We start from the raw sequence: 19,549 nt of genomic DNA, 5'->3' as shown, positions 1-19,549 counted from the left end.
TCTAAATTTTGCAGTACATGCTTATAGGCTCTCCGGCTGATGCATAATCAATAGGAAATGTTCCATTGCGACTCATAATGTGTTTTTTTCTTGCAGGGCTCTCAACCGTGCTTCTGTGGATGATGCTCTGGATGAAACATCAGAACACAGAGAGAAAGACACCGGATAAATAGGAGCTTTCCCCCTCTTCCCCTCAGCCCATCCAGCCTCCTTCCAGAGGAATATAAGCTAGGACATAAACAGATCCAGACTAGGTGCCGGAGTGAACCCACCCACCTCCCCCATCCCTTCCCCCAGACTTGTCTCCTGCAACCCCCAGATATGTGGCCCCTATTGAGGTCACTCGTTGCCCCTCGCCTGGTGAACCTGCTCCTTCTGGGGGTGCTGGTCCTCTTGACCGTCCCGTCCTTGACCAGAGGTCAGCCCCAGCCCTTCAAATCCTTCTCCCCACCAGACTGGGGGCTGACACACCTGGCCATCCACAACAAGACGGGTGAGGTTTACGTTGGCACGGTCAACTGGATCTTCAAGCTCTCTAGCAACCTCACCAAGCTGCGGAGCCACATGACTGGACCCGTGGCGGATAACGAGAAGTGCTATCCCCCGCCCAGCGTCCAGTCATGCCCCCACGACCTTGCCCAGACCACCAACATCAACAAGTTGCTTCTCATCGACTACGCCCAGAACCGGCTCATCGCCTGCGGGAGCACCTCCCAGGGAATCTGTCAGTTCCTCAGGCTGGACGATTTGTTCAAACTGGGTGAGCCGCACCACCGTAAGGAGCACTACCTGTCCAGCGTGACCGAGTCTGGCACCATGTCTGGGGTCATCATCACATCCCAGCACGGCCCCGCCAGCAAGCTCTTCATCGGCACACCCATTGACGGCAAGTCCGAGTACTTCCCCACGCTCTCCAGCCGCAAGCTGATGTCAAACGAGGAGAACGCCGACATGTTCAGCTTTGTCTATCAGGACGAGTTTGTCTCCTCGCAGCTCAAGATCCCTTCGGACACTCTCAGCAAATTCCCTGCATTTGACATCTACTATATCTACGGCTTCAGCAGCGAACAGTTTGTCTACTACCTGACCATGCAGCTGGACACTCAGCTCACTTCGCCTGACGTCTCTGGCGAACAGTTCTTCACGTCCAAGATCGTCCGCCTCTGTGTGGACGACTCAAAGTTCTACTCGTACGTGGAGTTCCCCATTGGCTGCACCAAGGACGGGGTGGAGTATCGTCTCGTCCAGGACGCCTACCTCAGCCGTCCCGGCAAGCAGTTGGCTGACTCCTTAGGAATTTCCGAAGACGAGGACATCCTGTTCACAGTGTTCTCGCAGGGCCAGAAGAACCGGGCAAAGCCGCCCAAGGAGTCAGCCCTGTGCCTGTTCACACTGCGCCGCATCAAGGAGAAGATCAAGGAGCGCATCCAGTCCTGCTACCGGGGAGAGGGGAAGCTCTCACTACCCTGGCTGCTCAACAAAGAACTGGCCTGCATCAACTCAGTGAGTCCTCTTAACGCTACTGATCTCAATCTGATTCTCTGATTCAGTTCTGCTATGCCTGCATCACATCAACTCAGTGAGTCCTGTGGCCCTCTGAACACATTTACATTTCAGTAATTTTGCAGAAGCTCTTATCCAGGGCAACATACAGTTAGTGCATTCATCTTAAGATAGCTAGGTGGGACAACCACATATCACAGGCATTTCAAGTATATTTTTCCTCTCAAGAAGTTATCAGCAAAGTTAGTGGTAGTAGGAAAAGAGAAACAATATTGATCTCTATCTGATTCTCTGATTCAATTCTGCTATGTCCCACACAAATTTCTATTATGCATTTTCAGAGAGTATTGAACATAAGGCCTAAACTCTGTAATGGCACCCCTTGTGGTTAGACAAGGGCATGGCATACTGTAATCTCACTGAACATCTGTCAAATTTGAAGAGACTGTAGTTTCAGCCGAATCAAATTTAATTTGTCACATGCGCCTAATACAACAGGTGTCGACCTTACCATGAAATGCTCATTTACAAGCCCTTAACCAACAATGCAGTTCAAGAAATAGTTAAGAAAATATTAACTAAATAAACGAAAGTAACGCAATAAAATTAGATAACAATAACGAGGTTATATACAGGGAGTACCAAGTCAATGTGCGGTGCTACAAGAAGGTCGAGGTAGTTGGTACATGTAGGTTGGGGTAAAGTGACTATGCATAGATAGTAAACAGCAAGTACCAGCAGTGTAAAAACAAAGGAGGGGGGTCAATGTAAATAGTCCAGGTGGCCATTTAATGAATTGTTCAGCAGTCTTTTATAGATTTTGGGGTAGAAGCTGTTAAGGAGCCTTTTAGACCCAGGCTTGGCTCTCCCGTACCACTTGCTGTGCCGTAGCAGAGAAAAGAGTCTATGACTTGGGTGACTGGAGTCTTAGACAATTTTGTGGGCCTTCCTCTGACACCGCCTAGTATATAGGTCCTGGATGGTAGGAAGCTTGGCCCCAGTGGTGTATTGGGCCGTACGCACTACCGTCTGTAGCGCCTCAAATGCCGAGCAGTTGCCATAAAGGCGGTGATGCAACCGGTCAGGATGCTGCAGCTGTATAACTTTGAGGATCTGGGGACCCGTAGGTAGTCCGTTTGGCCCCACGGCATTGTGATTGTTGACCTGTTTATAGGTATTTCTTACATCGGCTACAGAGAGCATGATCACACAGTGGTCCGGAACAGCTGGTGCTCTCATGCATGCTTCAGTGTTGCTTGCCTTGAAGTGAGCATAAAAGGCATTTAGCTCGTCTGGTAGGCTTGTGTCACTGGGCAGTTCGCGGCTGGGTTTTCCTTTTATAGTCCGAAATTGTTTGAAAGCCCTGCCACATCTGACGAGCATCAGAGCCGGTGTAGTCGGATTCAATCTTAGTCCTGTATTGATGCTTTGCCTGTTTGATGGTTTGTCTGAAGGCATAGCGGGATTTCTTATAAGCGTCATGATTAGTGTCCTGCTCCTTGAAAGCGGCAGCTCTAGCCTTTAGCTCGGTGCGGCTGATGCCTGTAATCCATGGCTTCTGGTTGGGATATGTACGTACGGTCACTGTGGGGATGACGTTATCAATGCACTTATTGATGAAGCCGGTGACTGAGGTGATATGATACTCAATGCCATTGGATGAGTCATGGAACATATTCAACTCTGTGCTAGCAAAAAGTCCTGTTCCATATTGAGAGAGTAACTGGTACTTCCTACTTTAGTTTTTGCTTGTAAGCAGGAATCAGGAGGATAGAGTTATGGTCAGATTTGCCAACTGGAGGGGAGAGCTTTTTATGCGTCTCTGTGTGTGGCGTAAAGGTGGTCAAGTTTTTTTTCCTCTGGTTGCACATGTGACATGCTGGTAGAAATGAGGTAAAGCAGATTTAAGTTTGCCAGCTTTAAAGTCCCCGGCCACTAGGAGCGCCACATCTGAATGAGCATTTTCCTATTTGCTTATGGCCTTATAAAACTTGTTGAGTGCGGTCTTTGTGCCTGCATGGGTTTGTGGCAGTAAATAGATGGCTACGAATAATATAATTGAGAACTCTCTTGGTAGATAATGTGGTCTACAGCTTATCATGAGGTACTCTACATTAGGCATGCAATATCTCGAGACTTCTTTAATATTAGACATCATGCACCAGCTGTTATTGACAAATAGACACACAACCTTGCCTCTCGTCTTACCAGACGTGGCTGCTCTGTCCTGCCGATGCACAGAAAACCCAGCCAGCTCTATGCTATACGTGTCGTTGTTCAGCCACGACTCGGTGAAACATAAGACATCACAGTTTTTAATGTCCCGTTGGTAGGATAGTCTCGACCTTAGATCATCGAGTTTGTTTTCCAGTGATTGCACATTGGCCAATAGAACCGGTGGTAATGGCGATTTACTCACTCGCCTACGAATCCTAACAAGGCACCCCGACCTTCTCCCTCTGTATCTCTGCCTTTTCTTCATGCAAATGACGGGGATTTGGGCCTCGTCACTGAGGAGCAGTATATCCTTCGCGTCGGACTGATTAAAGAAAAAATCTTTGTTCAGTTCGGGGTTAGGAATCGCTGTTCTGATGTTCAGAAGCTAAAAGACGGTATCAACAACATTTATGTACAAAATAAGTTACTAACAACGCAAAAAAAATACTTTACAAAATAGCACAGTTGGTTAGGAGCCATCCCCTCCGGTGCCATTCTGGGACAGCCAGACTTCAATTATCATGATTTTGCCTCAGATAGATGTTGGCGATGGATACATGCATAGCCTATGCAATGCAGGCACATATAAACACATAGCTAGTAGTGATGAGGGAGAAAATCTATAGTTACATATCACAATTTTATATAGATTCTGACTCGATAAAAAAATATAAATTGCTTGTTCTCTATCTTTTTAAGTGGTGAGCCAACATGTTTTCAGCACTTTTTTTCCCCATGACTGATCAACATTGAAACATCTCATGATCTCTCTTGTCCCTCTGCAGCAGACATGTAGTGAGAAATATGTTTGGAACATCATCCTATTATCGAATTGCAATGCTTATAGAATCGTGAGAATCGCAATACATATCGTATCGGCATCTAAGTATGGTGTTAATATCGTATCTTGAGGTCCCTGGCAATTCAATACATATCGTATCGGCATCTAAATATGGGGATATCGTATTATGAGGTCCCTGGCAATTCAATACATATTGTATCGGCATCTAAATATGGTGATATCGTATTATGAGGTCCCTGGCAATTCAATACATATTGTATCGGCATCTAAATATGGTGATATCGTATTATGAGGTCCCTGGCAATTCAATACATATTGTATCGGCATCTAAATATGGTGATATCGTATTATGAGGTCCCTGGCAATTCAATACATATCGTATCGGCATCTAAATATGGTGATATCATATTACGAGGTCCCTGGCAATTCAATACATATCGTATCGGCATCTAAATATGGTGATAATATCGTGTCGCGAGGTTCCCTGGCCATTCCCAGCCCCAGTATCCTCTAGAACTTTTGGCAACATATGTGTCCTGTTGAAATATACTACAGTTATACTGTAATACTACAACAGGCTATACATTGGAATGCTATACAATTAATAGCTAGTCTGCTGACCTCCGACATTGTGCTTTGCCTTGGGCCTTCCTCAACACCTCTCTGCCATGATGCTGGCATTTAGGTTCAGTCCCCTTCGACTACTTCTCCCTGGGGCCATCTTTAGAACAGTGGTAATTAGCGAAAGGAGGTGGGACTGAACCCAGTTCCCATACTCACCCTGCTTTCTTCCTGGAACCTCTGAGTGATTTGATTTAGTCCAACAGGGACATCATTAGCCCTGTCCCCAGAATTTGTGAAATGTCACTCAAACGAGTGGCTGAGGCACGCACACACAGACTCAGACACTAATTCATTGAGAGAGGGTTGATCGGATGCCGTCTGCAGTGCTAGGCCCCACAGGGAAGACAGAGGCTTGGCTGGGTTTCCTCCCACTGATCCACCGTGCGTGGCATTACAGAGCACACACACCAGGCTGAGATGAATGCAATGCACAGTCCATCTCGCTCACTCACTCTCGGTGGGTACAGCTGTACACCTTATATCAAATCAAATCAAATGTATTTATATAGCCCTTCTTACATCAGCTGATATCTCAAAGTGCTGTGCAGAAACCCAGCCTAAAACCCCAAACAGTGCAGGTGTAGAAGCACATCTTGTGAAACAGTGGATGTAAAGAATCTAGCTAGCTAAAGCATTTACTGCAAATTGAATGTACAATTGTGTAAGCTTGCCTTGCAGTGCAGCTGAAGTAACATAGCTAACTATTTACTTGCTTATTGTGTAGTGGAGGATAAAATATCTGTTAGCCTATGGATGCTAGCTACAGTATGTAGCCAATCTGTGTATGGATCCTAAAACGTTTGGTAACAAAAGCTGCGGCCCTTGCAGAGCAAGGGGAACAACTACTTCAAGGTCTGTGAGTGACGTCACCGATTGAAACGCTATTAGCATGCACCTCGCTAACTAGCTTGCCACTGGTTACACCCGACTTGAAAAATACAAAATATACACAGTGAGATATTTGGCGAAATAGACCGGCATGCTTCTCCATAGGAAAACAATGGGGGGAGCTCAGCGTTCCAAGGGAAAAAAGCATTTTGGTGCTAGCATTTGATGACAACCCGAGCTAGCTGCCCAGGCTTATATAATTAGAAAGAGTAGATTCTTGATTAATATGGAGTCCGACTGGAAAAAAATTCTAAATATACACATTGCGAGATATTTGGCGAAATACACAGACAGGCCTATATTTCCCCCACAGAAAACAATGGAAAGATCACAGAGTTCCAATTATTATTTTTGTTGTTTACTTTTTAACTATAAAACAACGTGAGCAGGTCTCATTGCCAACAATAGCGAAGCAGGCATTGTGACGTTGAACAATAAGCTGGGAATAGAGCGTTCGGAAGGCGAGTTGGTACCACGGTGCTCAATAATAGGAGTTGGCAGGGTGAAAAATGCACTAAAATAAGGCCTGTTTTTTCGCGATTACTTCAAAACGACAGCAAGCAGCTGGGAAATATGGTCATCATATGAAACTGGGCACCACGGCGGATGCAATGAACAATTTTGTTATCAGAATAGAACGTTGTTAAAAATGTTATGTGTCCAGCCTACTATCTACACGGATTTCAGAGCACGCAGGGTGTGCAGCAGCACGCAGGGTGTGCAGCAGCACGCAGGGTGTGCCGCAGTATAACACAACTTTTAAAGGAGGAACCACTGTATGATCATAATGATGTTGAAATGAGTACAGCTGTAAACCTTATGGTCATAATGGTGTTGAAATGAGTACAGCTGTAAACACTATACATTCTAAAGAAGGAAAGAAGGTTGTGAATGGCCTAGTTGAGTCCGCCAGTATGTCCTCTCTCAACCTAGAAAGGAGAGGGAGAGAGAAAAAGAGAGGGAGTTGTGAATGGCCCAGTTGAGGCACTCAGATTGTCCCCTCACTCCTCCTCAGCTGTAGTTGATTTCCTATTCCTCCTTTCTTTTCAACTCTTCTTCTCTCTCTGTTTCCCCCATTAGCGTTATTTTGACAATTTTGGAAATGGGCTATGGCTTTCTGTGTACAAATATCCTGTCCTCATGCACATCATTAACTCAGGAGGATAGCTGATTATTCAAAGCCACTTTCTGTGATTTTTCTCCCAAATAACACCCCACAATCTGCGTAGTCAGCCAATCAGTCACACAGCTCATTCTGAATTCCTGCTTTTGAAGAACAATCGTTGCCACAGCTCTCCTGCCCTAGTGGGAACTGTGATGTAATGGCTTCTACGTTAAGCTGATTGGCTTGCCCTTGACCCCATGGTGACCCTAGGTCAGGCTTAGGTCAATGAGGACTCAGTGAATACATGTTATCCTCTAGGCACAGGTCTTGAATTAACTTGAATTTTTGAATTTGAATTTGAATTTAACCTCTACCATCAAAAACTGACCTTAGATCTGGAGGTGATTTCAGCCCATTGCTCCGTGAGGGGAAGATGAGGTCAGCAGTTGACCCTGAAGGGCGGCTGGCAGGCGAGGCAGACGGAGACAGGCCATTGGCAGGCTGGCGGGCACAGCCTATTATGATGGATGGTCTTCTGTACTGTCAGCTCCCTTTGTTGTCCCTGCAAATGGACTGTGTGTGCCCACGTGTTGTTGTAAATATTTATTATGTAATTATTTTATCCTGTATCTTACTCACACACAGCTAGCGGAGGTGACCCCAGGCAGTGTCCTCAGGCCCTCATCTGTCTGAGCTTTATTAGTGATCCCATGACCTTCCACCACTCTGAGAGGCGATCGATAAAAAACATTTCCCCACTGCGGGCGAGGGAGGGAGCGAGGGCGAGGGAAAGTGGGAGAGGGCGAGGTAAAGGGGGGAGGGAGAGGGGTGAGGGAGAGAGACAGGGGGAGGGCGAGGGAGAGAGACGAGGAGAGGGCGGGAGGGCAAGGGATAGAGACGGGGAGAGGGCAAGGGAGAGAGACTGCGTGTGAGAGAGATGGGGGAGGGCGAGGGAGAGAGACGGGGTGAGGGAGAGAGATAAATAGATTGGGAAAACAAGTGGATGGAGGATAATGACAGAGATGGAGGGAGAGAGTGAGGGGGAATAAAGATGGAGGGACAATATAGTGAGCTAGAGAGCAATAGCCCTAGAAAGAGAGCAGGAACTAGCCTTTGCTGCCTATATCTGCTGAGAAAAGGGGGAGAGAAGTGGTTGCAGCAGATGAAGAGAGGAAAATAATGGTTAGATAACTACAGAACGCCTGTACTGGCCATGTCTCCCAGCAGCTACACAGCAGCAGCAGGAGAGGAGATGATTGAACGCATGCTCCAGCACAAATAATATTGGTGTCCGTCACCCTGGCGCTGTGCTGTCACCTTCACTGCAGCGCCGTTCCATCATCCACAAGTCTACTGCTGCCACTGACCCGCCACGCCAGCTGGTGGTTGGTAGCATCCCAGAGGAAGCTCCACGTCAGGTGACATCTTGACATATATGCCTTTCAGTAAGTGAATAGGAGGAGAATAACAATGGTGGAGAATACCCATTAGTATTAGCACGGTAGTGATTTTGTGTGTGTGCATGTGCACGCGCTCATGGAGTCTGTAATAGACTAACACAATACAAGACTACAACTCAATCCGTTCATCCATTTCTCTCTTTCTCTCGGTCCTCATTTTTGTCATTCATTCGAAAGTGTGTTTGCATGGTTCTTCATGACAAATTTCAGCATGTGTTTGTCGCCATGTTCTTTTGACTGTGTGTGTATACTATAACATCACTATTAAACTGAGATCTCCTCAAAGTGAGAGCGGATGTATATCTCCTCTCCCCATACAGGGAGTCTCTGGAGTGTGATAGTGCTGCAGATTAGCCTCCACTCCTGAGAGCCCACACAAAAGACACAGAATGCATCCCAAATGGCACCCGGCTCCCTGTATAGCCCTGGCTAAAGTAGTGGACCATTATAGTGATTAGGATGCCATTTGAGACGCCGTTTTAGAAGCCTCCGCTAAACTGATGTACATTACGGTAAGCCTAGATAGGCTACTGAAGACTTTACGCTAATACAATCTGCTAAAGCTCACTCAATCTCTTTTAAACACAGGTCAGGTCTAACTCATGTTCTGCTGATTCTGATCATGTAGCATGGCATTATTCAATTCAATATAACTTAATATATTCCACACTGGGGCAATTGTGGGGGAAATACAATTTTATTGAACTGTGTTGAGGTGGATAACGGTTCAATATCAGATTCAGAATTGACTGTGTTGCAAACAGACCTGTTTCAAATGCTATTCAAAATCATTTTAAATACTTGATTTAGCTTGCTTGGTGCCATGGAACCTATGGAACAGTCCTAAAAGTGCGATCAGTGTCAGAGGCAGGCACTAAAAAAGGTCAAAGACTCCAGCCACCAAAGTCATAGACTGTTCTCTCTGAGGTGCCGCTGCACCAATTCTGGAACCAACAGGACCCTGAACAGCTTCTACCCCCAAGCCATCAGACTGCTAAATAGTTAACTAATCTGCACTGACCCTTTTTGCACTTTTTCGTCTCATCACGTACACTGCTGCTACTGTTTCTTATCCTTTATTCCTAGTTATATGTACATATCTACTTCGTACCCCTGCACATCAACTCGATACTTGTACCCTGTCTATATAGCCATGTTATTGTTACTCATTGTGTATTTTTATTATTACGGATTTTACTTTTCTATTTCTCTATATTCTTTCTCTCTACGTTGTTGGGAGGGGCGCGTAAGTAATAATTTCACTGTTATCCTACACCTGTTGTTTACGTAGCATGTGATAATAAAATGTGATACTGATTTGAAACCCCGCACATTTGGCACTCCAGGCAAGCTAAAGCAAAAGCTAAAAGCTTTTTAAACCTAAGTCTGGTAAGACTGATATTTACTATGTTTCAAAGGTCAGCTCAAGCAAAGCCAACTAATAACCTTGTTACATATATTTAAATATATTTGCCTTAACGAGTCTGAGCGGTAATTATCATAATTGTAAAACATGGGACTATTCCTCTTCCCTTAATCAGAATAATGTGACGGTAAAGGCACAAGAGGTAATTAAGCATGATTAATTGGGACGACGACATTGACGACCACCGGATTATTCTTAGTTAATTGAGACGTAATGAGCTGAGCCGTGAGAATCACTAGGTTCAACTTATGGGAAAATATAGTAAACTAATATTATACATTCTTACAGTATGTAGTGAGTTACATTGACTCTGTACCAGTACCCCCTGTATACAGCCTCGCTACTGTTATTTACTGCTGCTCATTAATTCTTTGTTTTTTTATATCAATTTTTTTACTTAACACTTTTCTTACAAGCCCATAGCCAACAATGCAGTTTAAAGTAAGCACTTCACTGTAAGGTCTACACCTGTTGTATTCGGCACGTGGCAAATAAAATTTGATTTGATTTACGGCCAAACCAAGCACTCCATTGGAGACGTGTGTGTGTCTACCTGTGTGTTTGTGTGTGTGTTCGCTTATGAGTGCATGTGTGTCTCTTTGTGCATGTGTGTGCATGTGTGTTGAGCTTGTGTGTTGAGCTCGTAAACACCCTCACATGATCACTCCACACCACATATATTCTCATCCTAATGTGGTAGGAAAATACCATGCAAAGGGCCCCATGTAGAGGTGTGTGTGTGTGCACCAGTGTGTGTGTGTGTGTGTGTGAGAGCCTCTGCCTATTGAAACATAACAATAATCTCTTTAACAAGTGAATCTGAACCAATATCAATATGACTGTTAGTTGGGTGGGATGCTGCATTTGGAAGCAACATCTCTCTACCTCGCTCTCTCTCCCTCTCTACCTCCATCTCTCTTTACCTCCCTACTCCCTCCCTCACTCTCTCTCTGCCTCTCGCTCTTTATCTTCCCCTCTGACAGTTCCCTCTGAGGAGTTTTTAGCTCACAAATCTCCAACCCCATGCTAATGATACTAATTGTCAGTGTAATTATGTATTGATCCGTGTGTCTGTGTGTGTGTTGCTTATTCACATCAGCCTAAAGCTCTTGAAAGTGGATGCAGATATCGGCCTATACCTGCATTATTTGTGTCAATATTGATAGTGTGTATATACACTGATTTTACAAAACATTAAGAACACCTTCCTAGTATTGAGTTGCAGCCTCCTTTGCCCTTAGAACAGCCTCAATTCGTCGGGGCATGGACTCTACAAGGTGTTGAAAGTGTTCCAGAAGGATGCTGGCCCATGTTGACTACAATGTTTCCCACAGTTGTCAAGTTGGCTGGATGTCCTTTGGGTGGTGGATCATTCTTGATACACACAGGAAACTGTTGAGCGTGAAAAACCCAGTTGCGTTGCAGATCTTGATACAAACAAACCGATGCGCCTGGCAAATAACATTTGTGACAAATAAAATGTGCATCTACTACCATACCCCGTTCAAAGGCACTTAAATATTTTGTTTTTCCCATTCACATGGGACGGCAGATAGGCATAGTGGTTAGAGCGTTGGGCCAGTAACCGAAAGGTTGCTGGATCGATTCCCTGAGCTGACAAGGTAAAAACATGTTGTTCTGCCCCTGAAAAAGATAGTTAACTCACTGTTCCCCAGTAGGCCGTCATTGCAAATAAGAATTTGTTCTTAACTGACTTGTCTAGTTAAAATAACTACATTATGACGTTCTTAACACCTATATCGAATAAAATCAGAGCCGGATATATCTAAGGCCTATAACGAGAGCTTTCCAGAACGCCATCCTGAGGTCTGTCTTGCGTCATGGCGAATGTTGAAAAGAGAGCACCCCACGTTCCAAGACCCTTTATATGGCCTCAGATCTGCCTAGCAACTCCATTCCAATTCTCACTATTTGCTGACATCTAGGGGAAGGCGTATGCAGTGCATGTCGACCAATAGAAGACATGCAAATTAATAAACTGACCCTAGAACAGCCTGCCTGATTTCAGATTTCTCACTTCCTCACAGGAAGTTTGCTCCAACTTGAGTTCTGTTTTACTCACAGATATAATTCAAACGGTTTTAGAAACTAGAGAGTGTTTTCTATCCAATAGTAATAATAATATGCATATTGTACGAGCAAGAATTGAGTACGAGGCAGTTTAATTTGGGAACGAAATTTTTACAAAGGGAAAACAGCACCCCCTATTGAGAAAAGGTTAAATAAAGGTTAAATACATTTGTTTTAATCAAACATGTCTTAATTGTCTCTAGGCTTACAAATCCTTCTTTAAAATGTCTTCCACCATTCATCAACACTGATTGAAGTGGATTTAACAAGTGACATCAATAAAGGATCATAGATTTCACATGGATTCACCTGGTCACTTTATGTTATGGAAGAGTTCTTAATGTTTTTTTTGTACACTCAGTTTATGTGTATGCCAGTGCTGTGTGTATGCCTGATTGGCTGTTTTGTAAGCTTTTGTGTGCATGTGTGCGTGTGTAAGGCTTGGGCACTATCCAGATTGTCATACCTTCATATCGACCTTGTCCGATTGGGGGATATTCTGTAAAACCGTCACTGAACACAAGGGGCGCTATTTTCATACCCCACTGAGCCTCTGTAATCTGAAGGTTAACAAGTACATGTACAATCCCATAGAGAATGCTAACTAAATGCTAATGAGCGCTGTGCGAACATTTTATACAGTCTCTGACCAAAACTATTTGCAGCACGGACATCCCAGCTCATAGTTATACAAGTAACAAAAAAATACTACTCACAGTTTGCTGCACACAAAACAAATATTAGACAGCAAGTCTCTTGATCCAGGAGGGGATTCTCTGCTGATAATAAATTAAGCTTGATTTTGGAAGAAGCTAAACACTTAGCTAGATAGCTAACTAGCTACTAAATGAGCAAACAAAATGCACAACTGCAGAGGATTTAGCACATTTTAGACAGTTAACATAATAGTTATGAGATATCTAGCTGGCAAACATTTAGTTGTGAATTCCATACTGTAACTAGATCACCTAGTGTGTGCTGCACAACAGTGACTCACAAGGCTCTTGTCTCTCGTCGTTGTGTGCTTGTAAACCAACACCACGTGACTCGGGTCTACCAGTACGCTTCATACTGAAAAATGATTTGACAGGTGAAATGAAGAACGTGATATTGCAATAGTTGACTGCAGGTATTTACTTAAAAAGTAGCTCGAAATATTAAAATGTGTGAAAATGTTTCTAAGAAATTGTTTCAATGGTTTTGATGGTATTTAAAAAACATACCGTGCCTCTTCCCAAATACCCTGGTATACGGTATACCGCCCGTGCCTACTGTGTGTCTTGGCACACAACGGTGGAGCGCTTACAGCTGTATTTGTCTCCCATAGAGTGCAGTGAAATGGATTTAGTGTGAAATGGCCTGTTTCATCTACCCTTTGTGAGCTGCCTGCCTGCTGCAGGTTGTGTGTTTTTATTAGAGAACATTCGATATATCAGGCCGATATTGCCTTTTCTAGTCTATCGCCCCTTCTCCGTCGGATTTGCCGACAGTCCCTCTACATTGAAAAACTGCTTATCAAGATATTTACCATTCAAATTAAATTATGACCAATATGTGATGTAGTCAGATTGGTAAAAACTCTTTCAAATTAATGCATACATGGCTGTCTGGGAAATTTTGTCATTACATTTTTTTAATTTAATGATATTGAATATCAGCCTGAAATATTGGACATCGGCCTCTTTGACCCCCAAAAATTGGTATCGGCCCTCTAGTTTCTATGCCTGATACTTTTACCATCGCTTATATAGTCAGAGAAACATGTTGAAAGTGGTTTGATACATTTGGGAAGCTGATACATGAAATGTTACCAATGTCTACAGTGCAATGCTTGCTGACTTCCTAATGGAACATAACAGAATAACACATTATGTATTTCTTGCAAGATATACACACACACACTACCTACAGTTGAAGTCGGAAGTTTACATACACTTAGGTTGGAGTCATTAAAACTAGTTTTTCAACCACAACACAAATTTCTTGTTAACAAACTATAGTTTTGCAAGTCGGTTAGGACTACTTTGTGATATGACACAATTAATTTTTCCAAAAATTGTTTACAGACAAATTATTTCACTTATAATTCACTGTATCACAATTCCAGTGGGTCAGAAGTTTACATACACTAAGTTGACTGTGCCTTTAAACAGCTTGGAAAATTCCAGAAAATTATGTCATGACTTTAGAAGCTTCTGATAGGCTAATTGACATAATTTGAGTCAATTGGAGGTATACTCAGTGCCTCTTTGCTTGACATCATGGGAAAATCAAAAGAAATCAACCAAGACCTCCACAAGTCTGGTTCATCCTTGGGAGCAATTTCCAAACGCCTGAAGGTACCACGTTCATCTGTACAAACAATAGTACGCAAGTATAAACACCATGGGACCACGCAGCCGTCATACCGCTCAGGAAGGAGACGCATTCTGTCTCCTAGAGATGAACGTACTTTGGTGCGAAAAGTGCAAATCAATCCCAGAACAACAGCAAAGGACCTTGTGAAGATGCTGGAGGAAACAGATACAAAAGTATCTGTATCCATAGTAAAACAAGTCCTATATCGACATAACCTGAAAGGTCGCTCAGCAAGGAAGAAGCCACTGCTCCAAAATCGCCATTAAAAAGCCAGACTACGCTTTGCAACTGCACATGGGGACAAAGATCGTACTTTTTCGAGAAATGTCCTCTGATCTGATGAAACAAAAATAGAACTGTTTGGCCATAATGACCATTGTTATGTTTGGAGGAAAAAGGGGGAGGCTTGCAAGCCGAAGAACACCATCCCAACTGTGACGCACGGGTGTGGCAGCATCATGTTGTGGGGGTGCTTTGCTGCAGGAAGGACTGGTGCACTTCACAAAATAGATGGCATCATGAGGTAAGAAAATTATGTGGATATATTGAAGCAACATCTCAAGACATCATTCAGGAAGTTAAAGCTTGTTCGCAAATGGGTCGTCCAAATGGACAATGACCCCAAGCATACTTCCAAAGTTGTGGCAAAATGGCTTAAGGACAACAAAGTCAAGGTATTGGAGTGGCCATCTCAAAGCCCTGACCTCAATCCTATAGAAAATGTTTGGGCAGAACTTAAAAAGCGTGTGCGAGCAAGGAGGCCTACAAACCTGACTCAGTTACACCAGCTCTGTCAGGAGGAATGGGCCAAAATTCACCCAACTTATTGTGGGAAGCTTGTGGAAGGCTACCCGAAATGTTTGACCCAAGTTAAACAATGTAACGGCAATGCTAACACATAATAATTGAGTGTATGTACACTTTTGACCCATTGGGAATGTGAAGAAAGAAATAAAAGCTGAAATAAATCATTCCCTCTACTATTATTCTGACAATTCACATTCTTAAATTAAAGTGGTGATCCTAACACCCCTAAGACGTAAAACCATTTTTTACTAGGATTAAAGGTCAGGAATTGTGAAAAACTGAGTTTAAATGTATTTGGCTAAGGTGTATGTAAACTTTCGACTTCAACTGTAGCTGTGCATTTAAATACAATTCAAGGCTTATCGCTACAAGTAGGGGTGGCAGGTAGCCTAGCAGAAAATGGTGTTGGGCCAGGAACTGAAAGGTTGCTGGTTCAAATCCCCAAGCCGACCAGGTGGAAGATATGTCGCTGTGCCTTTGCGGAAGGTACTTAACCCTAATTGCTCCTGTAAGTCACTCTGGATAAGAGCGTCTGCTAAATGACTAAAATGTAAATGTAAGTAGAAACAACCAATCAAACACTCCCATCTCCAAACAGCTTTTATCTCAAGGCCATCAGATTGTTAAACAGCCATCACTAACATTGAGTGGCTGCTGCCAACATACTGACTCATCTCTAGCCACTTTAATAATTAAAAATTGATGTATTAAATGTATCACTAGCCACTTTAAACAATGCCACTTTATATAATGTTTACATACCCTTCATTACTCATCTCATATGTATATACTGTGCTCTATACCATCTACTGCATCTTGCCTATGCTGTTCGGCCATTGCTCATCCATATATTTATATGTACATATTCTTATTCATTCCTTTACACTTGTATGTATAAGGTAGTTGTTGTGAAATTGTTAGATTATTTGTTAGATATTACTGCATGGTCGGAACTAGAAGCACAAGCATTTCACTACACTCGTGTTAACATCTGCTAACCATGTGTATGTGACCAATACAATTTGATTTGATTTGCTCCATTGCCATGGCGTTGTAGGCCTATCTGACGTGAGAGATTGGCCCCCTGAGAGATTTTACAGGTAGCCTGTAATGACATGTATTTTAAAACTGTGTGTGCATATTGCGTGTGTGTGTTAGGGTCATTCTAGGGACTGTGTGAGAAGTGCACATATGTGTGTGTTATTGTGTGGTGCTAGTTGCACCTGCATCGTTATTTCTGTGTGTGTGTGCGTGCGTTGTGTGTGTACCCCCGAGCTTAAGCAGTGGTGTGTGACAACGCTTGAATTTGGGCTGTAGGTCAAGAGTGCCCCCGGTGGAATGTATTCTGTCTGTCACATTGGTGGTGAGGGGAACATGACATGTCCATACGGTCCAGTGTACCTCACATTGGTGGTGAGGGGAACATGACATGTACATACGGTCCAGTGTACCTCACATTGGTGGTGAGGGGAACATGACATGTACATACGGTCCAGTGTACCTCACATTGGTGGTGAGGGGAACATGACATGTACATACGTTCCGGTGTGCTTCACATTGGTGGTGAGGGGAACATGACATGTCCATACGTTCCGGTGTGCTTCACATTGGTGGTGAGGGGAACATGACATGTACATACGGTCCTGTGTACCTCACATTGGTGGTGAGGGGAACATGACATGTACATACGGTCCAGGGTACTTCACATTGGTGGTGAGGGGAACATGACATGTACATACGGTCCTGTGTACTTTGTTACTGGAAGTACAGCTCACTAGTAGGACATGTTGTTCAGTGTAGCTTTAGACGATGGTGTCAATACCTAACCCAAGTTCTTTGAGCTGTTACCCAGTGGGATGTGTGAATAATATGTCTGTGCTGAGAGATGCCAGGCTGTTTTAGCATATGTGTGGGATGTGACAGCGTGTGTTTAGTTACACCCTCACCAGTATGTGTGTGTATTTATAGTGCAGGACCTGTGTGTGTGTGTGTGTGTGTGTGTGTGTGTGTGTGTGTGTGTGTGTGTGTGTGTGTGTGTGTGTGTCGGTGTGCAGTCACAGAATCAGACCGTTGCATATCCATGCACGCTGCATACCGATACAGTGTTGGGAGTAATGCATTACAAAACTAACAGTACATTAATATACTACTTTTATGACTAACAAAGTAATATAACGACTTACTGTGTTCAAATATTGTAATATTGTTGTTACTTTGTCAGGTAACGCTTCCATTACTTTAAGAATCAAATTGCTACCGGCGTGTTTTATATATATATATTTTTTAAAGCCTCCTCTCCTGCTAACGGAATTAATGCTCTATCGGTCTAGGCTGGGGCTGTAACGGTCTAGGCTGCAGCTGTAACGGTCTAGGCTGGGGCTGTAACGGGTCTAGGCTGGGGCTGGAACTGTCTAGGCTGCAGCTGTAACGGTCTAGGCTGGGGCTGTAACGGTCTAGGCTGGGGCTGGAACTGTCTAGGCTGGGTCTGTAACGGTCTAGGCTGGGTCTGTAACGGTCTAGGCTGCGGCTGTAACGGTCCAGGCTGGGGCTGTAACGGTCTAGGCTGGGGCTGTAACGGTCCAGGCTGCGACTGTAACGGTCCAGGCTGCGGCTGTAGCGGTTTAGGATGCGGCTGTAGCGGTCTAGGCTGCGGCTGTAACGGTCTAGGCTGCGGCTGTAACGGTCTACGCTGCAGATGTAACGGTCTACGCTGCATCTGTAGCGGTCTAGGCTGCATCTGTAGCGGTCTAGGCTGCGCCTGTAGCGGTCTAGGCTGCGCCTGTAGCGGTCTAGGCTGCGCCTGTAGCGGTCTAGGCTGCGCCTGTAGCGGTCTAGGCTGCGCCTGTAGCGGTCTAGGCTGCGCCTGTAGCGGTCTAGGCTGCGCCTGTAGCGGTCTAGGCTGCGCCTGTAGCGGTCTAGGCTGCATCTGTAGCGGTCTAGGCTGCGCCTGTAGCGGTCTAGGCTGCGCCTGTAGCGGTCTAGGCTGCGCCTGTAGCGGTCTAGGCTGCGCCTGTAGCGGTCTAGGCTGCATCTGTAGCGGTCTAGGCTGCGCCTGTAGCGGTCTAGGCTGCGCCTGTAGCGGTCTAGGCTGCGCCTGTAGCGGTCTAGGCTGCGCCTGTAGCGGTCTAGGCTGCGCCTGTAGCGGTCTAGGCTGCATCTGTAGCGGTCTAGGCTGCATCTGTAGCGGTCTAGGCTGCGGCTGTAGCGGTCTAGGCTGCGCACTCCTGTTTTTTTACATCTACTTTAGGCACATTTATAAATCGTAAATGATAGGCCTCTTCTTCAAGTTTTACAGGTGAAATCTCCATGCAGCATCTACATGCCAACCATTTGATCTCAATTCCCCCTGCTTCTCCTTCACCCAAATCCAGACAGCTGATGTCCTGAAACAGCTGCAGAATCTGGATCCCTACAAATCAGCTGGGGTAGACAATCTGGACTCTCTCTTCCTAAAAGTATCCGCCGCCATTGTCGCAACCACTATTACTAGTCTGTACAACCTCTCTTTCGTATCCCCTCTTCAAAGGGGGAGACACTCTAGACCCAAACTGTTGCAGACCTATATTCATTCTGCCCTGCCTTTCTAAAGTCTTCAAATGCCAAGTGAACAAACAGATCACCGACCATCTCAAATCCCACCGTACCTTCTCCGCTATGCAATCCGGTTTCCGAGCTGGTCACGGGTGCACCTCAAGGTCAAGGTCCTAAACGATATCATAACCACCATCGATAAAAAATAGTACTGTGGAGCCGTCTTCATCGACCTGGCCAAGGCTTTCGACTCTGTCAATCACCACATTCTTATCGGCAGACTCAACAGCCTTGGTTTCTCTAATGACTGCCTCGCCTGGTTCACTAACTACTTCTCAGATAGAGATCAGTGTGTCAAATCAGAGGGCCTGTTGTCCGGACCTCTGGCAGTCTCTATGGGGGTGCCACAGGGTTCAATTCTTGGGCTGACTCTTTTATCTGTATATATTAATGATGTCGCTCTTGCTGCGGGTGATTCTTTGATCCACCTCTATGCAGACGACACCATTCTGTATACATCTGGTCCCTCTTTGTACACTGTGTTAACTAACCTCCAAACGAGCTTCAATGCCATATAACACTCCTTCTGTGGCCTCCAACTTCTCTTAAACGCTAGTAAAACTAAATGCATGCTCTTCAACCGATCGCTGCCCGCACCTGCCCGCCCGCCTAGCATCACTACTCTGGACGGTTCTGACTTAGGATATGTGAACAACTGTAATACCTAGGTGTCTGGC

At 44.7% G+C, this 19,549-nt stretch overlaps 1 protein-coding gene across 1 annotated transcript in view; it reads left to right on the top strand.

Annotated features, from left to right (window-relative positions):
- Positions 1-321: 321 nt before the first annotated feature.
- Positions 322-19,549, top strand: part of LOC120065392 (plexin-A1-like) — a 384,951-nt gene continuing 365,723 nt past the window's right edge. Inside the window, exon 1 of the mRNA XM_039016370.1 lies at positions 322-1,503. Within this exon, the coding sequence (XP_038872298.1) occupies positions 322-1,503 (1,182 nt within the window). The remainder of the gene's footprint in view (positions 1,504-19,549) is intronic.

The sequence above is a fragment of the Salvelinus namaycush genome, chromosome 20 (genome assembly GCF_016432855.1).
Source record: "Salvelinus namaycush isolate Seneca chromosome 20, SaNama_1.0, whole genome shotgun sequence".
Lineage (NCBI taxonomy): Eukaryota > Metazoa > Chordata > Actinopteri > Salmoniformes > Salmonidae > Salvelinus > Salvelinus namaycush.
The sequence above is the reverse complement of the archived record's forward strand: the minus strand, read 5'-3'. Positions and strand labels throughout refer to the sequence as shown.